Source organism: Myotis daubentonii, chromosome X (genome assembly GCF_963259705.1).
Source record: "Myotis daubentonii chromosome X, mMyoDau2.1, whole genome shotgun sequence".
Taxonomy (NCBI): domain Eukaryota; kingdom Metazoa; phylum Chordata; class Mammalia; order Chiroptera; family Vespertilionidae; genus Myotis; species Myotis daubentonii.
Genome location: NC_081861.1, coordinates 84,347,336 through 84,368,310, shown reverse-complemented (window position 1 = coordinate 84,368,310; position 20,975 = coordinate 84,347,336). Strand labels below are relative to the sequence as shown.

At 43.6% G+C, this 20,975-nt stretch overlaps 1 protein-coding gene across 1 annotated transcript in view; it reads right to left on the bottom strand.

Moving 5' to 3' along the window:
- The window catches only part of XK (X-linked Kx blood group antigen, Kell and VPS13A binding protein), a 106,316-nt gene that overhangs the window by 78,547 nt on the left and 6,794 nt on the right, over positions 1 to 20,975 (bottom strand). Inside the window, exon 2 of the mRNA XM_059679654.1 lies at positions 11,471 to 11,733. Within this exon, the coding sequence (XP_059535637.1) occupies positions 11,471 to 11,733 (263 nt within the window). The remainder of the gene's footprint in view (positions 1 to 11,470; positions 11,734 to 20,975) is intronic.

Below are 20,975 nucleotides of genomic sequence, written 5' to 3'. Positions count from 1 at the left end.
CATTTTCCAATCCTTGAGGAATTAAAGTACTGTCCTTGTTTTACTATGCAGTGTTTACAGGGTCAGAATGATGGAGAAAATGAGACATTTTGGGGGGCCTAGCAATCTGAATCTGTGCCAGTAACCTAATGCATAATCTTGTTAGCCTATAGTTTGTCACTGCGCCTTCTTTAATTATCTGGGCCTGCAAGACCTATTTACCTAAGTACTACTCCCATTTTAGAGAGGCCATAAACCATGAACAATACACAACCCCCAGATGGAGTTATCAGCACTGGTGCCAGGCCAGGCCTTTAGGTGTGGTCTCAAGGCCCCAATCTCAATAGACGGAGCTTTTTGCAAAGCCAACAAAAGGTCTGGAAGTATGATCCATATTTGGGGGACAACGAAACCAAAGGGTGTAAAGGGAAAGCTTCCTCCATATTGACTTGCTCAGGATTTGGAGAGAAACAGTCTCCCCTGAGTCCTATACTAGTACATGCGAAACATCTGAAAATAAATGGGTTTTCCTGTGCCTCCAATACTCCTGCATATTTTTCGGTCACCTGGTAAATTCTGTAACAAGAGGTGTGTGACTCAGAATATCAAAGCCCACTAAATCCTTCCTTTTACATTCCCTTAAATCTCCCCTATTCAGCTCAAAATGCTATAACTGGCTTTCCAAAACCAAAGGTCCAGGACTTTTGAAATGCAAATACCAGGAACTCTAGTCTGGGCCATTTTTAAAGTATAAATCTTTGGAAAATAGCCCCCCCTAAACAAATCACTTTTAACTTATTTCAACTATTCCTTTCTAAATTAGTACATTTTAATTAAGGTTATTGAATTTCTAGGTATTTTGAAATAACATGAAATACTGAAACATTGATTGCTAAATAGGTCTTTAAATTCGCCTGCTTTTGTCTTTATTGCTGAAGTCTGTAAAATGGATTTGAACTTTTGACAGAATATCTGGTGCGTGAGGTGTGTTTCTTGAAAGTGAGAGTGTGTTTAAAATGTGTTCATAAACATCAATCTAAGGAATGCTGGTCACTTATTTTATTTTTATTATTGGAAATTGAGGCTTCTAAGAGTTAAAAATTCAAATTAAGTAGGGATAAATTATATGGTTGTGATAATAGAATGCATGAGGTATGGAGATTCATTTTTGAGAGGAAAAAAACAATCTTGCATTTTCCGGACAAAAATTAGTAACTCGAATTATGCTATGGTATTTATGTATATGGTCTTTATGTGGCATGTGTTTGTCTGTGTATTACCTATGTTAAATTTTCAGCCTCTGGATGGCATTACTAGGATATAACCTTTTATTGGCCTAATTAAATAAAAAAGATTAAATACTTATATAAATTAAGCAGAATTCTGTGGTCTGGACAAAAATTTTAATATTAAAACTGGTTTAAGTTTGATTAATGTCTTTTAGAGTTATTACCATAAAATACATGTTTTTTCCTAGATTTACAAAGAGTTTATGATATAATCTTTTGGTTAAGTATATTTGACAATCTTTCCAAAGTTTAAATTTTAAGACTTTTAACCAAGAGATGACTTTGAGCCATTCCAATGGGCCCTGGAATAACTAAAGGATTTATTCTCTCTTCTTAAAAGAAATACTTTTGAACTAAATTAGGCTGATTTAATATACTTGAAATTACGTGGGAAGCTTTGTCAAATAAAAACTAATAATAACTATGTTCTATTTATATACATATATTTTGTTAAAATGAATGTTATAGAAATTTCATTCTCTTTCATAAAGGAACTTGCAAAGATTCAGAGCCAAGTTCAAACAGAAAACTCTCAGGGGTAGCAGGTGTCCAGTCCAGGACACTAGGCAAGCCAAAAATGATTCCTTGGTGGGGGGATGGGGGCAGGGTGGGGGGGAGAGGGCATCTGCTGGTGATACTCTGGGTATTTGTGTTTCAGATATTGGAAGTTTATGAATTACTTTCAATGCTCAACATACCCCTTGCAATAAGCCATGTCCCATGTTTTAAAATCTTACATATTTCTTCTTTATATGCTAAAATTATATATTGAATCTACATAGATACAGATTTTATATTTTCTATGTATTTTATAGTAATTATCATTACCAAGAAATTGTTGTCTTGGAATGTTACATCTTATAGAAAAGCAAAGTTTTTATCAATCGCATTATAATCAAATCTATAACCATGCGGCTTTTAAGTCTTGTCATTCATGGACAGTCATTGATTTACTCTGATGCTTTTGCAGGTATATCTTTAGAAAAATCCATGAAAAGGACTCTGACCTACTCTGACTTGCAAGCTTCTGAACAGGTCATTCATATCTTTGAACTGGATGAAGATTTATAAAACTTCAAAGAATTACTCTGTTCAAAAAAAATACTGGCAAATAATCAGAATAAACAAAAGTAGTTATGAACTAACTGAATTGAGAATAATTATTCTTATGACTTTGTTTAAAATATTGTTGATTTTTAAATATTTTGTTTCCCAAATATAAGGAAAAGTAAAAAGCAGACATTCTGCGTTATAGGAGCTAATAAATTAATAACATTCATTTCCCAGTACTCCCAGGAGACAAAAATTCAAAGACCACACAACCCAGAGATTTTTTGTCCACTGGGAAATACAATTAATTAAAGGCTCTCTTCAACAGTGTTAAAGGGACCTTACCTTATCAGGTACCTAAGCACAAATAGACATTTGCCCCTCTCTCTGATCCTCACCTTCATCTCAAGGATGAGAAGCCATCGACTAAGGAAGAGGTAAACATTTCTAAATATATTGTATAGGTACTGGATGGGTAAATCTTGGTTTAGCTGCTCTCAGTATAAAAAACAACTGGGAGAATTCACTGAACCATCAATATAAACCAACTGTGTGATTCAACTCCCCCCAAAGCTACATTTGGGTACATAAATAAAATCAGAGTTCAGATTAAAGAAAAACAAGAAAATAAAACATAATCCTACTGCTAACAGCCCTTGTCAAAATAAATTCAATGTCACATACTATTATGAATATCATGTTTTAAGAAAAAAAAATGACAAGTCAGATTGTATCTCAACTACAGTGACCTTGATGGCTTCAGCTTCAAAGCCTGTCACTGGAGAAATGATTGAAGGATCTGGAGAATGGAAAAGAAAAAAGACACAGGATAGTTTTGAATATTTGGGGATCTGTCATGTGATAAGGGGGAGTAGATGTGTGTGTGTTGCTTTAGTGGGAAAAATTGGGTCTAACCATCAGACTGAAGATGAAAGGAGGCTGATTTCCATATCATTTAAGTGAAAATGCTCTACTTAGTTTTGTCAACTTGATATTATCATGAAAGGGATTTGTTGTCCCCACCCCTCCAATCTCCACTCAACTGTGGACATAGAATGTGAAAGAAGTGATAGTGTCCCAGTTCTGAGCCTAGACCACCCACAAAGGCTCTGCAGTTCTGCATGCTTTGACTTTCTCAGAGCCCTGCCACCATGAGATTAACAGGCTTGGGAAGTAGAGACCACATGGACGTGAGCCATTCCTTGACCAGTACAGCTTTCCTAGACCAGTCATTCCCAACTGACCCACAGGCTAAGTGTGTACTAATGAGCAAGTTCAGTCAAGATCAGCATAGCCTGACCCAGACCAGAACTTCTCAGTTTCCCTGTATATTATTGAACAACAATAAATGCTTATTAATTAAACCACTAAATCTTGGGTACTCACAATAGCTAGCTGACACAGTGATGACCTCTTGTCACCTTTCCAGGCAAATGGCAACAGAATCTCTACTTACCCCAGACTATTCCCTCAAGACTCCTTCCTTCAGAAATCTACAAATAAGAAGCAGGCCTCAGCCTCTATGCTCATGGATGCTACTAAAATCCAGGGTACACACAACAAGCTATCTCTGAAGGAAACATCACTGGGATGGGTCTATGGGTTCCCAGCTTACAAGACAAGGAGTGAAGTACTTGACTACCCATGTTATGAGTACCCTTCATTTTGAAACCCTACTTTAGGTGGCTTGTTATAGAAGTCCCTATTCCAGTGATGGCGAACCTTTTGAGCTCGGCGTGTCAGCATTTTAAAAAACCCTAACTTAACTCTGGTGCCGTGTCACATATAGAAATTTTTTGATATTTGCAACCATAGTAAAACAAAGACTTATATTTTTGATATTTATTTTATATATTTAAATGCCATTTAACAAAGAAAAATCAACCAAAAAAATGAGTTCGCGTGTCACCTCTGACATGCATGTCATAGGTTCGCCACCACTGCCCTATTCTCTCACCTCTTCCCTACAGGTATTTCTTATAGAATATGAGGTTGGGGATGTTGGACTGCTTTGTAACTCTTGTAAGATCCTGAAAAAAAGAATCTGGCCAATACTTAGTGGCTTTTTTTCTGAATGCAGCATATCCAGCACTTGGACCTGAAATCACTTCTGGAAAAAAAGAAAAAGTCCTACTTAATTCACTATATGAGAACAATGTTCTAGCAAGTGTTTTATCAATGGAACAGTGTCTTCTGAGTACTGAGAGCTCCACTGCTAAACACAGTCAAATAGGGACTAATGAATCACCTTTCAGAGACATCAAAGATGGGATTTCTACATAAAATGTAAAGTCAGACATGATGACCTCTTAGATCCCTTCCACCTCTTAGCATTCTACAAGTTCATGAGAAGTGCTGCTGGCTAAAAGATAAATGGAATTTCAAGGCCATCAACTTTGCCATTGTGAGCAGCCGAAAGAATGCCACAAATAACTGTCTCCCTCCAATTTCTTGTTACATGAGCAAAATAAACCCCAGGTGTTTAAACCTGTAGTCAAGTGTAGTCCCTTGCAGCAAATGTAGCCCTAATCATGCTGAGAAAATTAAGACATTTTTTGGGGGGGGAGACCAGCAGCCTGACTCTGTACCTAGTTAATCAGTACATTCCTGTTAGCCTATAGCAGTGATGGCGAACCTATGACATGCGTGTCAGAGGTGACACGCGAACTCATTTTTTTGGTTGATTTTTCTTTGTTAAATGGCATTTAAATATATAAAATAAATATCAAAAATATAAGTCTTTGTTTTACTATGGTTGCAAATATCAAAAAATTTCTATATGTGACACGGCACCAGAGTTAAGTTAGGGTTTTTCAAAATGCTGACACGCCGAGCTCAAAAGATTCGCCATCACTGGCCTATAGTCTAGTCACTGGCCCTTCCTTAATTATCTGGTCTTGCAAGACCTATTTACCTAAATACTCACATTTTATAGAAGCCATAAATCATGAACAATACACAACCCCCAGAGGGGGTTATCAGTGCTGGCACCAGGTCAGGCCTTTAGGTGTGGTCTCACGTCCCCCATCCCAACACATGGGGCTTTTTGCAAAGCTTGTGAAAGACCTGGAAGTATGATCCATATATGGGAGACAAAGAAACCAAAGGGTATAAAGAGAAAGCTTCATCCATATTGGCTTACTCAGGATTTGGAGAACTGACCCCCTCAGTCACTACTAATACATGTGAAACATCTGAAAATAAATGGGTTTATCCTGGACCTCCAAGTATGCCTGTGTATTTTTCGGTCACCTGGTAAATTCTGTAACAATCACACAATGGACACTATCAATGTTTGCCTCTGCAACACACCCCAACCCATGTTTTAATTATAACTGCCTTTCTCCTTCTTGGTGAGGAATTCCTTCCACAGATGTTAAGGAGATGATTGGGATTAGTCAAGACCTGCATAAATTGCAGCCATCTGAATTTTTAAGAGGACCATGGCCATTTCCTTTTTCCATATATATTTGATTTATTAACTCTCAGAGGACTTATATTTTTCCAAATCCTTTGAGGGCATCGCACAGATTTTTTTTTTGTGACACTGACATTTACAAGATACATTTTATTTTTCTGAAAAGAATATAAAAACTAGCAGTGCTTGATTGGACCAATGTGCTGTTTCTTGCTGACCTCTGAACTATAAGACAATCTTCATTTTCAAAAACCTGAGAAAAAATGGGTCTACTTGTAAAAATCAAACAGACTATAATCACACCTGGTCTTTCCCTTTGTCCCTGACTGCCACATGGAAAAAAAATGGAACTGGGAAAAGGCTATAGTGCCATACACATACATGACTCACCTTGGTCAATGCCCATTCCAGTTATAAGTCCTTAGAAAGCAGAGATACTCTGGTGCTTTTTGAGGACTTACTACCTGCCTGTGGCTATGGAAGGTATTTTAACAAAAATGTTAATACACCAAGGTTCAAGACCTCAACTTTAGGCCCTGATATATCTTAAGAATCACATTCACTCTGAGGTAACCAGGATGAGGGAGATAATTGTAACATGCAAATGTCCTGTGACCCAGCCATAAATGAAGAAATTCTACCACTTAGTTTGTAATGTAGGCAGAAAGAAGATAATATTAAGGGAAGTAAAATTAATGAGTGATTTATTTTTTAATTCTAAGTTTAGTATTATCTTCAATATGTATTTTTCAACTTAAGGCTTTTAACTCATTTTTGTTTATCTATGTAGTAAAACTTATCAGAACATCTAGTTTTCATTTACTAACTAGAGGCCCGGTGCATTAAATTTGTGCACGGGATGGGGGGAGGTTTCCTCAGCCCGGCTTGTGCCCTCTTGCAGTCCGGGACTCCTCATTCCTTACCACCCACCTGCTCACTGCTCCTTAGCACTGCTGTGGAGGTGGGAGAGGCTCCCACTACCGCCACTGTGCTTGCCAGCTGTGAGCCCGGCTTCTGGCTGAGCAGCGCTCCCCCTGTGGAAGCCCACTGACCACCAGGGGCCAGCTCCTGCATTGAGCATCTGCCCCCTGGTAGTCAGTGCACATCATAGCGACTGGTCATTCAACTGGTCGTCCCACCATTCGGTCGATTTGCATATTAGGGTTTTATTATATAGGACTAGAGGCCCGGTGCACAAAAATTTGTGCACTCGGGGGAAGGGGGGTCCCTCAGACCAGCCTGTGCCCTCTTGCAATCTGGGACCCCTCGGGAGATAACGACCAGCTGGCTTAGGCGTGCTCCCGGGTGGCAGAGGGCAGGCCCAATCCCTAGGTGCAGCCCCTGGTCGGGCTCAGAGCAGGGCCGATTGGGGAGTTGGGGCGCCTTCCCCTGTCATGCACAGAGCAGGGCAGATTGGGAGGTTGCGATGCCACCCTCAGTCACGGTCAGGGTAGGGCCGATTGGGGGGTTGGGGCACCGCCCCCGTCACACTCAAGTCAGGGTAGATGGGGAGGTTGCGGCGCCACCCCCTGTCACGCACAGAGCAGGGCCCATCAGGGGAGTTGGGGCTCCATACCCTGTCATGCACAGAGCAGGGTCAATCAGGGGGTTGGGGAGCTCCCCCTGTCATGCACAGAGCAGGGCCGATCAGGGGGTTGAGGAGCTCCCCCCTGTCACTCACAGAGTAGGGCCGACAGGGGAGTTGGGGCACCGCCCCCTGTCACACTCAGGGCAGGGTGGATTAGGGGGTTGGGGCGCCGCCCTCTATCACCCACAGAGCAGGGCAGATCAGGGGTTTGGGGCGCCACCACTGTCACACTCAGGGCAGGGCCAATGGGGAGGTTATGGCTCTACCCCGTCACACACAGAGCAGGGCCCGTGGCGGGTGGGGGGATTGGGGGCGCCGCCCCGTCACACACAGAGCTGCAGAGCAATCAGGGGGTTTGGGCGCTGACCCTGTCACGCTGATCCCGGTGCCAGGAGGCCTCGCGGCTCCGCTGATCCCGGTGCTGGGAGGCATATTACCCTTTTACTATATAGAATAGAGGCCTGGTGCATGGGTGGGGGCTGGCTGGTTTGCCTGAAGGGTGTCCCAGATCAGTGTGGGGGTCCCCACTGGGGTGCCTGGCCAGTCTGGGTGAGGGGCTGAGGGCTGTTTTCAGGCTGGGACTGAAGCTCCCAACCGCTCCTTTTTTTCTTTTTTTTTCTGGGCCAGCATTAGCTCTGAGGCCTCGGCTGCTGAAAACAGGTTTCTGGCCTTTGTTTACCATCTGTATTTGATACAATGTTGTGGTCCGGCTGGCTGAAGCTCCGCTGAGTAAAGCAGGTTTCTGGGTTTTTTTAGCTTCTTTATTCGCAACATACTTGCTTAGAGTTGCAGCTGAGAGGCCGGCAATTCAGGCGGGGAACGTTGGAGTTCTCCGTCACTGAAGCAAGCAAGCCTCCCTGTTCGCATCAGCTGCCTGGCTGCCGGCTGCCATCTTGGCTGCCAGTTAATTTGCATATCTCGGCCCTACTCTGTGAGTGACAGGGGGATTAGCCAATGGGAAGGGTAGCGGAGTGACACTAATTACCATGTTTCTCTTTTATTAGTGTAGATAATATTAATGTTTGAAAGGGGCTATCTCCTCTTCTCATATGAAAGTTTTCAACTATGTCCATGCACATAAAGGTGGGGCTTTTTTCGGGGGAGGGGATCTAGCTTAACCAAAACCTGCCCTTAATTTGATAATGTTAGAGTAGCCCAAAGGTTAGAGAACTGTTCATTTAAAAGCTGAGATAACTATGCAAACTGAAAGAAGACAGAATAGTGCTCTTGTTTTCATTACTTACCATAAAGAAGCTGTTACAACCAACTATGTCAGGTGGTTTACAACTGTCACTGAAAGACAGAGGCAAAATCCAAATAGGATTTTCAGCCTACAGAAAGCTCTATTTTCCAAAATGGTCACTGCAGTGAACTTCCAGAACTCTATTTACTCTTCCCCAACAAGAATCAGTTTCCTGCCCTCCTCTTCCCTTCAACTTCATAAGAATTCCTAACTGCTTCAACAAAGAAAATACAGCATAAATGAGGTCACAGGACTTCCAAGGCTGGATCACAAAAGGTGATACTCTTCTACCTGGTCCTCTCTCTTGTCTTAGGACACTGACCCTTGAAAGCAGCCACCAAGCTATGAAGCTCAAACCAGCCCAAACAGAGAGATGAAACAAAGAGGATCTGAGACCATGAGCAATAGCCAGCATCAACAATCCTATCTAATAAAAGAGAAACATGGTAATTAGCGTACGTCCGCTACCCTTCCCATCGGCTAATCAGCGAGATATGCAAATTAACTGCCAGCCAAGATGGCGGCCGGCAGACAGGCAGCTTGATACTAACATGAGGCTTGCTTGCTTCAGTGACGGAGGAAACCAATGTTCTCTGCCTGCCTTGCCGGACTCTGAGCTTGCAGTTTGAAACATTGTCACAAATATAGAAGCTAAACAAAACCCCAGAAACCTGCTTTCAGCCCACCAGGATCTCCGAGCTGGAGTTGATACAGTGTTTCGATTATAGAACCTAAACAAACCAGATACCTGCTTTCAGAAGGAGAGGCCTCAGAGCTGGAGCCAGAGCTAAAGCTGGCCCAGAATAAAAAAGGAAAAGAAAAAAAGGAGCAGTTGGGAGCTTCAGTCACCTGCCAGCCTGAAAACAGCCCTCAGCCCCTCACCCAGACTGGCCAGGCACCCCAGTGGGGACCCCCACCCTGAAATGTGTGTGACCAGCTCCAAACAGCCATCATCCCCTCACCCAGGTTGGCCAGGCACCCCAGTGGGGACCCCCACCCTGATCCAGGACACCCTTCAAGGAAAACCAGCCAGCCCCAACCCATGCACCAGGCCTCTATCCTATATAGTAAAAGGGCAATATGCCTCCCAGCACCGGGATCAGCGGAGCTGCGAGGTCTCCCAGCACCGGGATCAGTGGAGCTGAGAGGCCTCCTGGCACCGGAATCAGTGTGACGGGGCAACGCCCAAACCCCCTGATCGCCCTGCGGCTCTGTGTGTGACACGGGGCGGGGCCACAACCTCCCTATCCGCCCTGCTCTGTTCGTGACAGGGGAAGGCGCCCCAACCGCCTGACCAGCCCTGCTCTGTGCCTGTTAGGGGGGAGCTCCCCAACCCGCTGATCGCCCTGAGGCTCTATGTGTGACAGGGGGTGGCGCCCCAACCTCCTGATCAGCCCTGCTCTGTGTGTGACAGGGTGCGGAGCCCCAACCCCCCTCCCCCAACGGGCCCTGCTCTGTGTGTGACGGGGTAGAGCCATAACCTCCCCATCAGCCCTGCCCTGAGTGTGACAGTGGCGGTGCCCCAACCCCCTGATCGGCCCTGCTCTGTGGGTGATAGAAGGCAGCGCCACAACCCCACCTCCACGGGCCCTGCTCTGTGTCTGATGGGGTAGAGACATAACCTCCCCATCCACCCTGCCCTGAGTGTGACAGTGGCGGCACCCCAACCCCCTGATCGGCCCTGCTCTGTGGGTGATAGAGGGCGGTGCCCCAACCCCCTGATCTGCCCTGCTCTGTGCATGACACAGGGGAGCTCCCCAACCCCCTGATGGGCCCTGCTCTGTGAGTGACAGGGTACAGAGCCCCAACCCCCCTGATGGGCCCTGCTCTGTGCGTTACAGGGGGCAGTGCCCCAACCCCCTGATTGGCCCTGCTCTGTTTGTGACAAGGTACGGAGCCCCAACCCCCCTGATGGGCCCTGCTCTGTGCATGACAGGGGGCAGCGCCCCAACCCCCTGATTGGCCCTGCTCTGTGCGTGACAGGGGGTGGCGCCGCAACCTCCCCATCGACCCTGCCTTGAGTGTGACAGGGGGCGGTGCCCAAACCCTCCAATTGGCCCTACCCTGAGCGTGACTGAGGGTGGCATCGCAACCTCCCGATCCGCCCTGCTCTCTGCATGACAGAGGGCAGCGCCCTAACTCCCCAATCAGCCCTGCTCTGAGCCCGACCAGGGGCTGCACCTACGGATTGGGCCTGCCCTCTGCCACCCGGGAGCAGGCCTAAGCCAGCAGGTTGTTATCTCCCGAGGGGTCCCAGACTGCAAGAGGGCACAGGCGGCGCTGAAGGGCCCCCCTCCCCCTCCCCCAAGTGCACAAATTTTTGTGCACCGGGCCTCTAGTCCTATATAATAAAAGGCTAATATGCAAGTCAACCAAACAGTGGAATGACAGGTCGCTATGACACACACTGACCACCAGGGCACAGATGTTCAATGCAGAAGCTACTCCCTGGTGGTCAGCTGCCCACAGGGGAGCGAGGCTCAGCCACAAGCCGGGCTCAAGCCTAAGCCTGATAGACATCCCCCGAGGGCTCCCGGACCATGAGAGGGCACAGGCCGGGCTGAGAGATCACTCCTCAGGTGCACAAATTTCATGCACCAGGCCTCTAGTAAGAAATATAAGTGGATGGGCCTCCAGTGGATTCTAGCCTCCCATCTTTGGGCCACACCAGCTGAAGCACAGTAAAGCATAGGTGAGTACTTTTAGCCCTCCCAAAATTGCAGATTCATAAGCAAATAAACACTGTTATTGTTTCAACTCACTAATATTTGAGCTTAGTAACTGGAATGCAAACTCAGGACTGAATGCACCTATGAATGAATTTTACCTAAAACAAAATAAACTTTATGTTTTGCTCCCCATGTTGATCCCTAAATTAAGGCAGAGATAAAAGATATACATACTTCTTCCGACAGTGATGTCCTGCTGCAAGGTGCTTATATATAGCTGCAGGGTCAGCTGGGGGGCTGAGCCCAGGAAAGCCTGGATCACTGATGCCCGGCTGAATGCAGATCGGTGGGTGAACATCTTGCCCTCTGCCTGGCCCACTTCCTTCTCAATCTCCTCTGAGAGGCCATTTTTTGGCATTTGTCGCTTCTTGGTGATGCTGACATAAGGCTCTTCAATGTGGCCTGACTGACAATAGATGCATAAGACTTCAAAACACCTGGAAACAAATCAGCAAGTCATGATAATCAGAGGCAGACAGGATTCTCTTTTTCCAGTTACCCTGCTTACACTTAGCCCGATTCTTAAAGCCTTGACTTGGCTACTCTGGACTGCAGCCCCTCCTAGAAAATCATCCACACCAAGGGCCAGTTCTGAGTATGCAGTCCTCTTGAGTCCCTCCAGCAGGCCAACTGGGACTGACTGAGAACCAAATTGAGAGGTGACATTGAAGCCCACTGAGACAAGCAAACCAAGTCTCTAGAAAAATATTCAGTTTGTCTTCCTGACATTTATTAGCTGTGCAGTCTTGGGCAAGTAATTTAACCCTTGAGTCATTTCCCTCAATTATAAAGCAGAGATAAAATCTACCTTGCCACACTGTTATGGAGTTAACACAGAATATATGTATACACACACACACACACACACACACACACACACACACACACATATATATATATATGCACACAGATATCTATATCTATAAATATCTCTCTCTCTATTTTCTTTTCCACATCCAAGAGATGCCCCAAATTTCCTTAGTTAAAGCAGCAGCTATGGTTGAAAGATTCCTCCGCCCAAGCACAGAACAATTTGCCATTTAGCATTTCCCTGGAAGACCACAATATATTTCCTATCTCTCTGCTCTCATAAGACATTGTGGAACATGACTAAAGTCAATCATGCCTGGGGGCTGACCAGCTTTAGAATTTCAAGCCGACCTGAGGAAGGAGCTGTAACCAGTCACCTTTTTACGCTGACAGAGTACCTGGCTTTTAAAATTGGATTTCCTCTTTAGATAATGATATGGACACTGAAGAGAGGAAGAGTACTGATGTGCCTGATTTACTCTGAAATATACACACACACAAATGGATTGATAGAAATATGGATAGATGTGTGAAATAAAATGTTAATTATAGAATCTAGGTGTCTAGTACTTGGGTGTTCACCATACAGTTCTTTCACGTTGTCCTCTTTATGTTCAAAAATTTTCCTGTCAGAGAGGAGGAGGGTTTGGGGGCTGGATGAAATAATGTGAAAGGATTAAGAAAAAAAACCCATCTATCACACACATACACACAGACAACAATGTAGTGATAGCCAGAGGGAAAGGGGGTGGGGGTAGGTGGAGGTGAGCAAAGGAGGAAGAAATGGGGACAGAAAGAGACTTTGCTTGGGGTGATGAGCTCACATGCAGTGTTAAGAAGATATTTTGTTGAGTTGTACACTAGAAACTTGTATGGTTTGTAAACCAATGTCACCCCCATAAATTCAATGAAAACTTTTTTTCATAATAAAATGCTGGGAAAAAATGGGTTTTTCTTAAGAATAAGAAAAATGCTCATAGTACATTTACCCCAAAACATGCATTTTTATAACAACCTTATAATGCTGACGGAAGTTTTTGTGGTTTCACTTGTTTTATTGAATGTTTTTAACTTTGTACTCTCACCCCGAGGCAACTATGGCAAGAAGAATCCAGACAGCAGAATGTCCTTCCAGATGTCCTTCTAGACCAATGGTTCTCAACCTGTGGGTCGCGACCCCTTTGGCAGTTGAACGACCCTTTCACAGGGATCGCCTAAGACCATCCTGCATGCCAGATATTTACATTATGATTCATAACAATAGCAACATTACAGTTATGAAGTAGCAACGAAAATAATTATTGGTTGGGTCACAACATGAGGAACTGTATTTAAAGGGCAAGAAAGTTGAGAACCACTGTTCTAGACAAAGCTGCAGTGGCTGTGAGGGCCAAGGGCAGGCAACTGAGGCGGCCAGCAGCAGCAGCAGCAGCAGCGGCAGGGTGATGGGGGCAGTGCCTTCCCCTGATCACCAGATCACCTCCCACAGAGGGAGGCCAGACTGTGGCTTAAGCCTGCTCCCCAGGGAGTGGGCCTAAGCTGCCAGTAGAACATCCCCTGAGGGCTTCCAGAGAGGGGGCAGGCCGGGCTAAGGGACACCCCGCCCCCAGTGCATGAATGCACTGGGCCTCTAGTAAATTCATAATTTGAAATAATAAAACTTGATGTAAGAGAAGAAATGCAGGAAACTCTCTAGAGAATACAAATTGGACATATTTTGTTATTATCATCTTTGTTCATTTGTTCCTGGGAAAAAGAAGGTACATAGCAGTTCCTGTGTGTGTATGTGTGTGTGTGTGTGTGTGTGTGTGTGTGTGTGTGTGGTTTGTCAGCTACATTTTGTCCAGTGGGGTCATGACATGTTAACATATTACATGAAAACATGTAAAACAGCCTGAACCAATTTGTTAACCTGAAAATAATGAAGTTCAGGTTATGAGTTCAAGTCCACCAGATGCAACCTAAAGCAACTATATTTGTCTGAGAAAAAACTTAAATTTGTTTAAGGCCTAGCAACTTCACACTATTGGACCACTGACCACAGCAAGGACTGACCATCATCTTTACTTTCAAATATGTGATGAATGAAGATGCACTTTGCTATGTGCTGTGAGGACTGCAAAGACAGATGGATTCCAATGCTTCATTCAGAGGTGATCATAATCTAATGGGAAAATGGGACATATACATAATAAAAATAAAGTATAGTAAATACAATTAATATGTATACAGCACTTTCAGTTTATAAGATATTTATAATATATTAACTAATGTTGAAAGAAAGCCTATTGGGCCCTAGCCAGCTTGACTCAGTGGATAGTGCGTCAGTCTGCAGACCAAAGGGTCCCAGGTTTGATTCCAGTCAAGAGCACATGCCCGGGTTGTGGGCTCCATCCCCAGTAGGGGGTGTGCAGGAGGAATTCGATCAATGATTCTCTGTCATCATTGATGTTTCTATCTCTTTCTCCCCACTCACTTCCTCTATGAAATCAATAAAAATAGATTTTTTAAAAAAGAAAGCCAATTGAAAGAATTTGAATTAAAGCATCATTTGTAATAGCAAAATTCTAGCAATATTCTAAAGGTCCCCCCAAAACAATGATTAAATAAATTATAATATGTGTATTCAATAAAATATTATCCAGTCCTTAAATTTGATGGTATGCACATATATCTACTGATATATAAATATGTTTGATATATTTGATAAAGGAGCAAATTACAATGGATTTTATATAGAAAGTTCCAATTTTTTTTGTAAAAACAAAATTACATATCTGTAAAAATATATACACATCTCTCTCACACACACATACACATAAATGGTGGAGGTCTTGAACTGACTCAAGAAAGAGACTGTTAAAGAGTTATGAATTTTAATAGGGGTGCCAGAACAACAGAAAGAGGAACAAGGGTTAGAAAACCTATTGGAAGAAATAATATCAGAAAACTTCCCTGAGGTGGGGAAGAAAAAAGTCACACAAGCACAGAGTCCAAAACAAAATGAACCCAAAAAGACCCATGCCAAGACACATCATAATTAGCATGGCAAATGTTCAGGACAAAGAGAGAATCTTAAAGGCTGCAAGAGAGAGACGGAAAGTTACATTCAAGGGATCTCCCATTAGATTATAAAATGAATTCTCAACAGAAACACATCAGGCCAGAAAAGAATGGATGGAAATTTACAAAGTGATGCAAAGCAAAGGACTGAATCCAAGAATACACTATCCAGCAAGGCTATCATTCAAAATTGAAGGGGAAATAAGAACCTTCACAGACAAAAAAAGGTTAAGGGAGTTTATCACCACCAAGCCAGCAATGCAAGAAATGCTAAAGGAACTGGTGTAAAAAGAAGAAATAAAAAGCTAACAAAGAAAAAAGGCACAAAAAATACAAATGGCTACAAATAAGTACCTTTCAATAATAATTTTAAACGTAAATGGACTAAATGCTCCAATTAAAAGACATCGAGTGGCTCAATGGATAAAACAACATGACCCATATATTTGCTGTCTATACGAGACCAACCTCAGAATAAGGAACTCCAACACAGACTGAAAGTGAAGGGATGGAAAAATATCTTTCAGGCACATGGACATGAAAAAAAAGCTGTGGTAGCAATACTTATATCAGACAAAATAGACATCAAAGTGAAGGCCTTAACAAGAGATAAGGAAGGCCACTTCATAATACTAAAGGGATCAATACAACAAGAAGATATAACACTGAATAACATATATGTACCCAATGCAGGAGCACCCAAATACATAAAAAAACTCCTGGAAGATATCAAGGGAGTGATCGACAACAGTACAATCATAGTAGGGGACTTTAATAGACCACTGACATCACTGGATAAATCCTCTAGACAAACACTCAGCAAAGAAGCAGCAATTCTAAATGACTCACTAGATCAGATGGACTTAATTGACATCTTCAGAACATTTCACCCCAAAGCCACGGAATACACGTTCTTCTCAAGTGCACATGGGACATTTTCAAAAATAGACCACATATTGGGTCACAAGCAAAGTCTCCCCAAATTCAAGAAGATTGAAATCATACCAAGCATCTTCTCAGATCACAATGACATAATATTAGAAATAAACTATAATAAAAACAACCCAAAATACTCAAACACTTGGAAGCTGAATAGCATGTTATTAAATACTAGAGGCCCGGTGCACAAAAATTTGTGCACTCGGGGTGGGGTGGAGTCCCTCAGCCCGGCTTGTGCCCTCTCGCAGTCTGGGACCCCTCGGGAGATAACGACCTGCTGGCTTAGGACTGCTCCCGGGTGGCAGAGGGCAGGCCCAATCCGTAGGTGCAGCCCCTGGTCGGGCTCAGAGCAGGGCTGATTGGGGAGGTGGGGCGCTGCCCTCTGTCATGCAGAGAGCAGGGCGGATCGGGAGGTTGCGATGCCACCCTCAGTCACGGTCAGGGTAGGGCCGATTGGGGGGTTGGGGCACCGCCCCCTGTCATACTCAAGGTCAATGGGGAGGTTGCGGGGCCACCCCCTCTCACGCACAGAGCAGGGCCAATCAGGGGTTGGGGCGCTGCCCCCTGTCACGCACAGCGCAGGGCCGATCAGGGGGTTGGGGAGCTCCCCTCTGTCACGCACAGAGCAGGCGGATCAGGGGGTTGGGGTGCTGCCCTCTATCACCCACAGAGCAGGGCCGATCAGGGGGTTGGGGCGCCGCCACTCTCACACTCAGGGCAGGGCCGATGGGGAGGTTATGGCTCTACCCCGTCACACACAGGGCCGATCAGGGGGTTGAGGCGCCACCCTCTATCACCCACAGAGAAGGGCCTGTGTTGTGGGGGGGGTTGGAGCGCCGCCCCCTGTGGCACACAGAGCCGCAGAGCGATCAGGGGGTTGGGGAGCTCCCCTCTATCAGGAACAGAGCAGGACTGATAGGGAGGTTGTGGCCCCGCCCCCTGTCACACACAGAGCCGCAGGGCAATCAGGGGGTTTGGGCGCTGCCCCCTGTCACGCTGATCCTGGTGCCGGGAGGCCTCGCGGCTCCGCTGATCCCGGTCCTGGGAGGCATATTACCCTTTTACTATATAGAATAGAGGCCTGGTGCATGGGTGGGGGCTGGCTGGTTTGCCCTAAAGGGTGTCCTGGATCAGGGTGGGGGTCCCCACTGGGGTGCCTGGCCAGCCTGTGTGAGGGAATGATGACTGTTTGCAGCTGGTCACACACCCGTCAGGGTTGGGCTCCCCACTGGGGTGCCTAGACAGTCTGGGTGAGGGGCTGAGGGCTGTTTTCAGGCTGGGACTGAAGCTCCCAACTGCTCCTTTTTTTCTTTTTTTTTTTCTTTTTTTATTCTGGGCCAGCTTTAGCTCTGAGGCTTGGCTCCAGCTCTGAGGCTTCTGCTGCTGAAAGAAGGTATCTGGTTTGTTTCAGTTCTATAATTGAAACTCTGTATTAACTCCAGCTCTGAGATCCTGGCTCACTGAAAATTGCTTTCTGGGGTTTTGTTTAGCTTCTATATTTGTTGCAATGTCTCATACTGCAGGCTCAGAGGCCGGCAAGGCAGGTGGGGAACACTGGAGTCCTCTGTCACTGAAGCAAGCAAGCCTCATGTTAGTATCAAGCTGCCTGGCTGCCGGCCGCCATCTTGGCTGGCAGTTCATTTGCATATCTCTCTGATTAGCCAATGGGAAAGGTAGTGGTCGTACGCCAATTACCATGTTTCTCTTTTATTAGATAGGATTTTTTGGGTTACCAATGGATCAAAGAAGAAATTTAAAACATCCTGGAAACTAATGGCAACGAAAACACAACAATCCAAAACCTATGGGACACAATGAAAGCAGTCCTGAGAGGGAAGTTTATAGCTCTACAGGCGTACCTCAAAAAACAAGAAAAAATGGTAGTAAATCATCTAACTCTACATCTCAAACAATTAGAAAGAGAGCGACAAGAAAAGCCCAGAGTGAGCAAAAGGAAGGAGATAATAAACATCAGAGCAGAAATAAATGACATAGAGACCAAAAAAACAAAACAGAAAAGCAATGAAACCAAGAGCTGGTTCTTTGAAAGGATAAACAAGATTGATGAACCTCTAGCCAGGTTCACCAAGAAGCACAGAGAGAGGACCCAAATAAACAAAATCAGAAATGATAGAGGCGAAATAACCACAAACCCCACAGAAATACAAATGATTGTTAAAAAATACTATGGACAACTCTACTCTAACAAAATAGACAACCTGGAGGAAATGGACATATTCCTAGAAAATTACAACATTCCAAAACTCAATCAGGAAGAATCTAAAAATCTCAATAGGCCAATAACTATGGAAGAAATTAAAGCAGTCATCAAGACAGGGTTATGTGTCCGCAACAAGCAAAAGCTGAAGGATGTCAAGGGCAGGGGGAAAAAAAAGGAGACATATGTAATACTCTTTGTAATACTTTAAGCAATAATAAAAAAAAAATAATTAAAAAAATAAAATAAAATATATTCAAATTACGAAAAAAGTCCCTAATAAAAGATATCCTATATAAAAATAAATAAATAACTAAAGCAGTCATCAAAAAGCTTCCAGCAAACAAAAGCCCAGGGCCAGAAGGCTTCACAGGGGAGTGTTACCAAAGATTCAAGGAAGAACTAAAACCTATTCTCCTCAGACTACTACAAAAAATTCAAGAGGAAGGAACACTTCCAAGCTCATTCTATGAAGCCAGCATCACCCTAATACCAAAACCAGGGAAAGACAACACAATGAAAGAGAACTACAGGCCAATATCCCTCATGAACATACATGCCAAAATCCTCAACAAAATCTTAGCAAATTGGATCCAGCAGTACATCAGAAAGATCATACAACATGACCAAGTAGGATTTATCCCAGGGATGCAAGGATGGTACAATATCCACAAATCAATAAACGTGATACATCACATAAACAAATTCAAAGAAAAAAACCCACATGATCATATCAATATATGCAGAAAAAGCATTTGACAAAATCCAACACCCATTTCTGTTAAAAACTCTCGGCAAGGTGGGAATAGAAGGATCATACCTCAACATAATAAAAGCCATATATGACAAACCCACAGCCAACATCATACTCAATGGACAAAAACTAACACCATTTCCCCTAAGAACAGGAACAAGACAGGGATGCCCACTCTCACCACTCCTGTTCGACATAGTACTGGAAGTGCTAGCCATTGCAATTAGACAAGAAGAAGAAATACAAGGCATCCAAATTGGAAAAGAAGAAGTAAAACTGTCTTTATTCACAGATGACATGATATTATACATACAAAACCCTAGAGACTCCATCAAAAAACTACTAGACTTAATAAATGAATTTGGCAATGTAGCAGGATACAAATATAACCCCAAGAAATCTATGGCATTTCTATACACCAATAGTGAACCTACAGAAAAGGAGACTAAAACAGCAATCCCATTTAACATTGCACCAAAAAAATTAAGATACTAGAAATAAACTTAACTAAAGAGGTAAAAGTCCTCTTCAGAAAAATACAGGATGTTGAAAAAAGAGAGAAAGGAAGACATAAACAGATGGAAGAACATACCATGTTCTTGGATAGGTAGATTCAACGTCATTAAAATGTCCATACTACCCAAAGCAATCTATAAATTCAACGCACTTCCCATTAAAAAACCAACGGCATATTTCACAGATCTAGAATGAACTCTCCAAAAATTCATCTGGAATAAAAAAAGACCTCGAATAGCAGCAGCAATCTTGAGAAAGAAGAACAAGGTAGGTGGGATCTCAATACCAGATATCAAGCTGTATTACAAAGCCACTGTTCTCAAAACTGCCTGGAACTGGCACAAGAACGGACATATAGATCACTAGAATAGAATAGAGCGCCCAGAAATAGACCCGAACCAATATGCTCAATTAGTATTTTACAAAGGAGGCAAGAACATACAATGGAGTCAAGACAGCCTCTTCAATAAATGGTGTTGGGAAAATTGGACAGATACATGCAAAAAAATCAAACTAGGCCACCAACTTACACCATACACAAAAATAAACTCAAAATGGATAAAAGACTTAAATGTAAGTCAGGAAACCATAAAAATAGTAGAGGAATCCAAAGGCAACAAAATCTCAGACATATGCTGAAGCAATTTCTTCACCAATACAGCTCCTAGGACATTAGAAACTAAAGAGAAAATAAACAAATGGGACTACATCAAAATAACAAGCTTCTGCACAGCAAAAGAAACCATCAACAAAATAACAAGACAGGCCACTGCATGGGAAAACATATTTGCCAATGTTATCACCAATAAGGGTTTAATCTCCAACTTATAGGGAACTCATACAACTTAACAAAAGGAAGATAAACAATCCAATCAAAAAATGGGCAAAGGACCTAAATAGACACTTTTCAAAAGAGGACATTCAGAAGGCCAAGAGACATATGAAAAGATGCTCAAAGTCACTAATCATCCCAGAAATGCAATTCAAAATAACTATGAGGTACCATCTCACACCTGTCAGAATGGCTATCATCAACAAATCAACTAATGACAAGTGCTCGAGAGGATGCGGAGAAAAGAGAACACTCGTGCACTGCTGGTGGGAATGCAGACTGGTGCAGCCACTATGGAGTTTCCTCAAAAAGTTAAAAATGGAACTCCCATTTGACCCAGTGATCCCACTTCTAGGAATATATCCCAAGAAACCAGAAACACCAATCAGAAAGGATATATGCACCCCTATATTCATAGCAGCACAATTCACCATAGCTAAGATCTGGAAACAGCCTAAGTGCCCATCAGTAGATGAATGGATTAGAAAACTGTGGTACATCTACACGATGGAATATTCTGCTGCTGTAAAAAAGAAGGAACACTTAC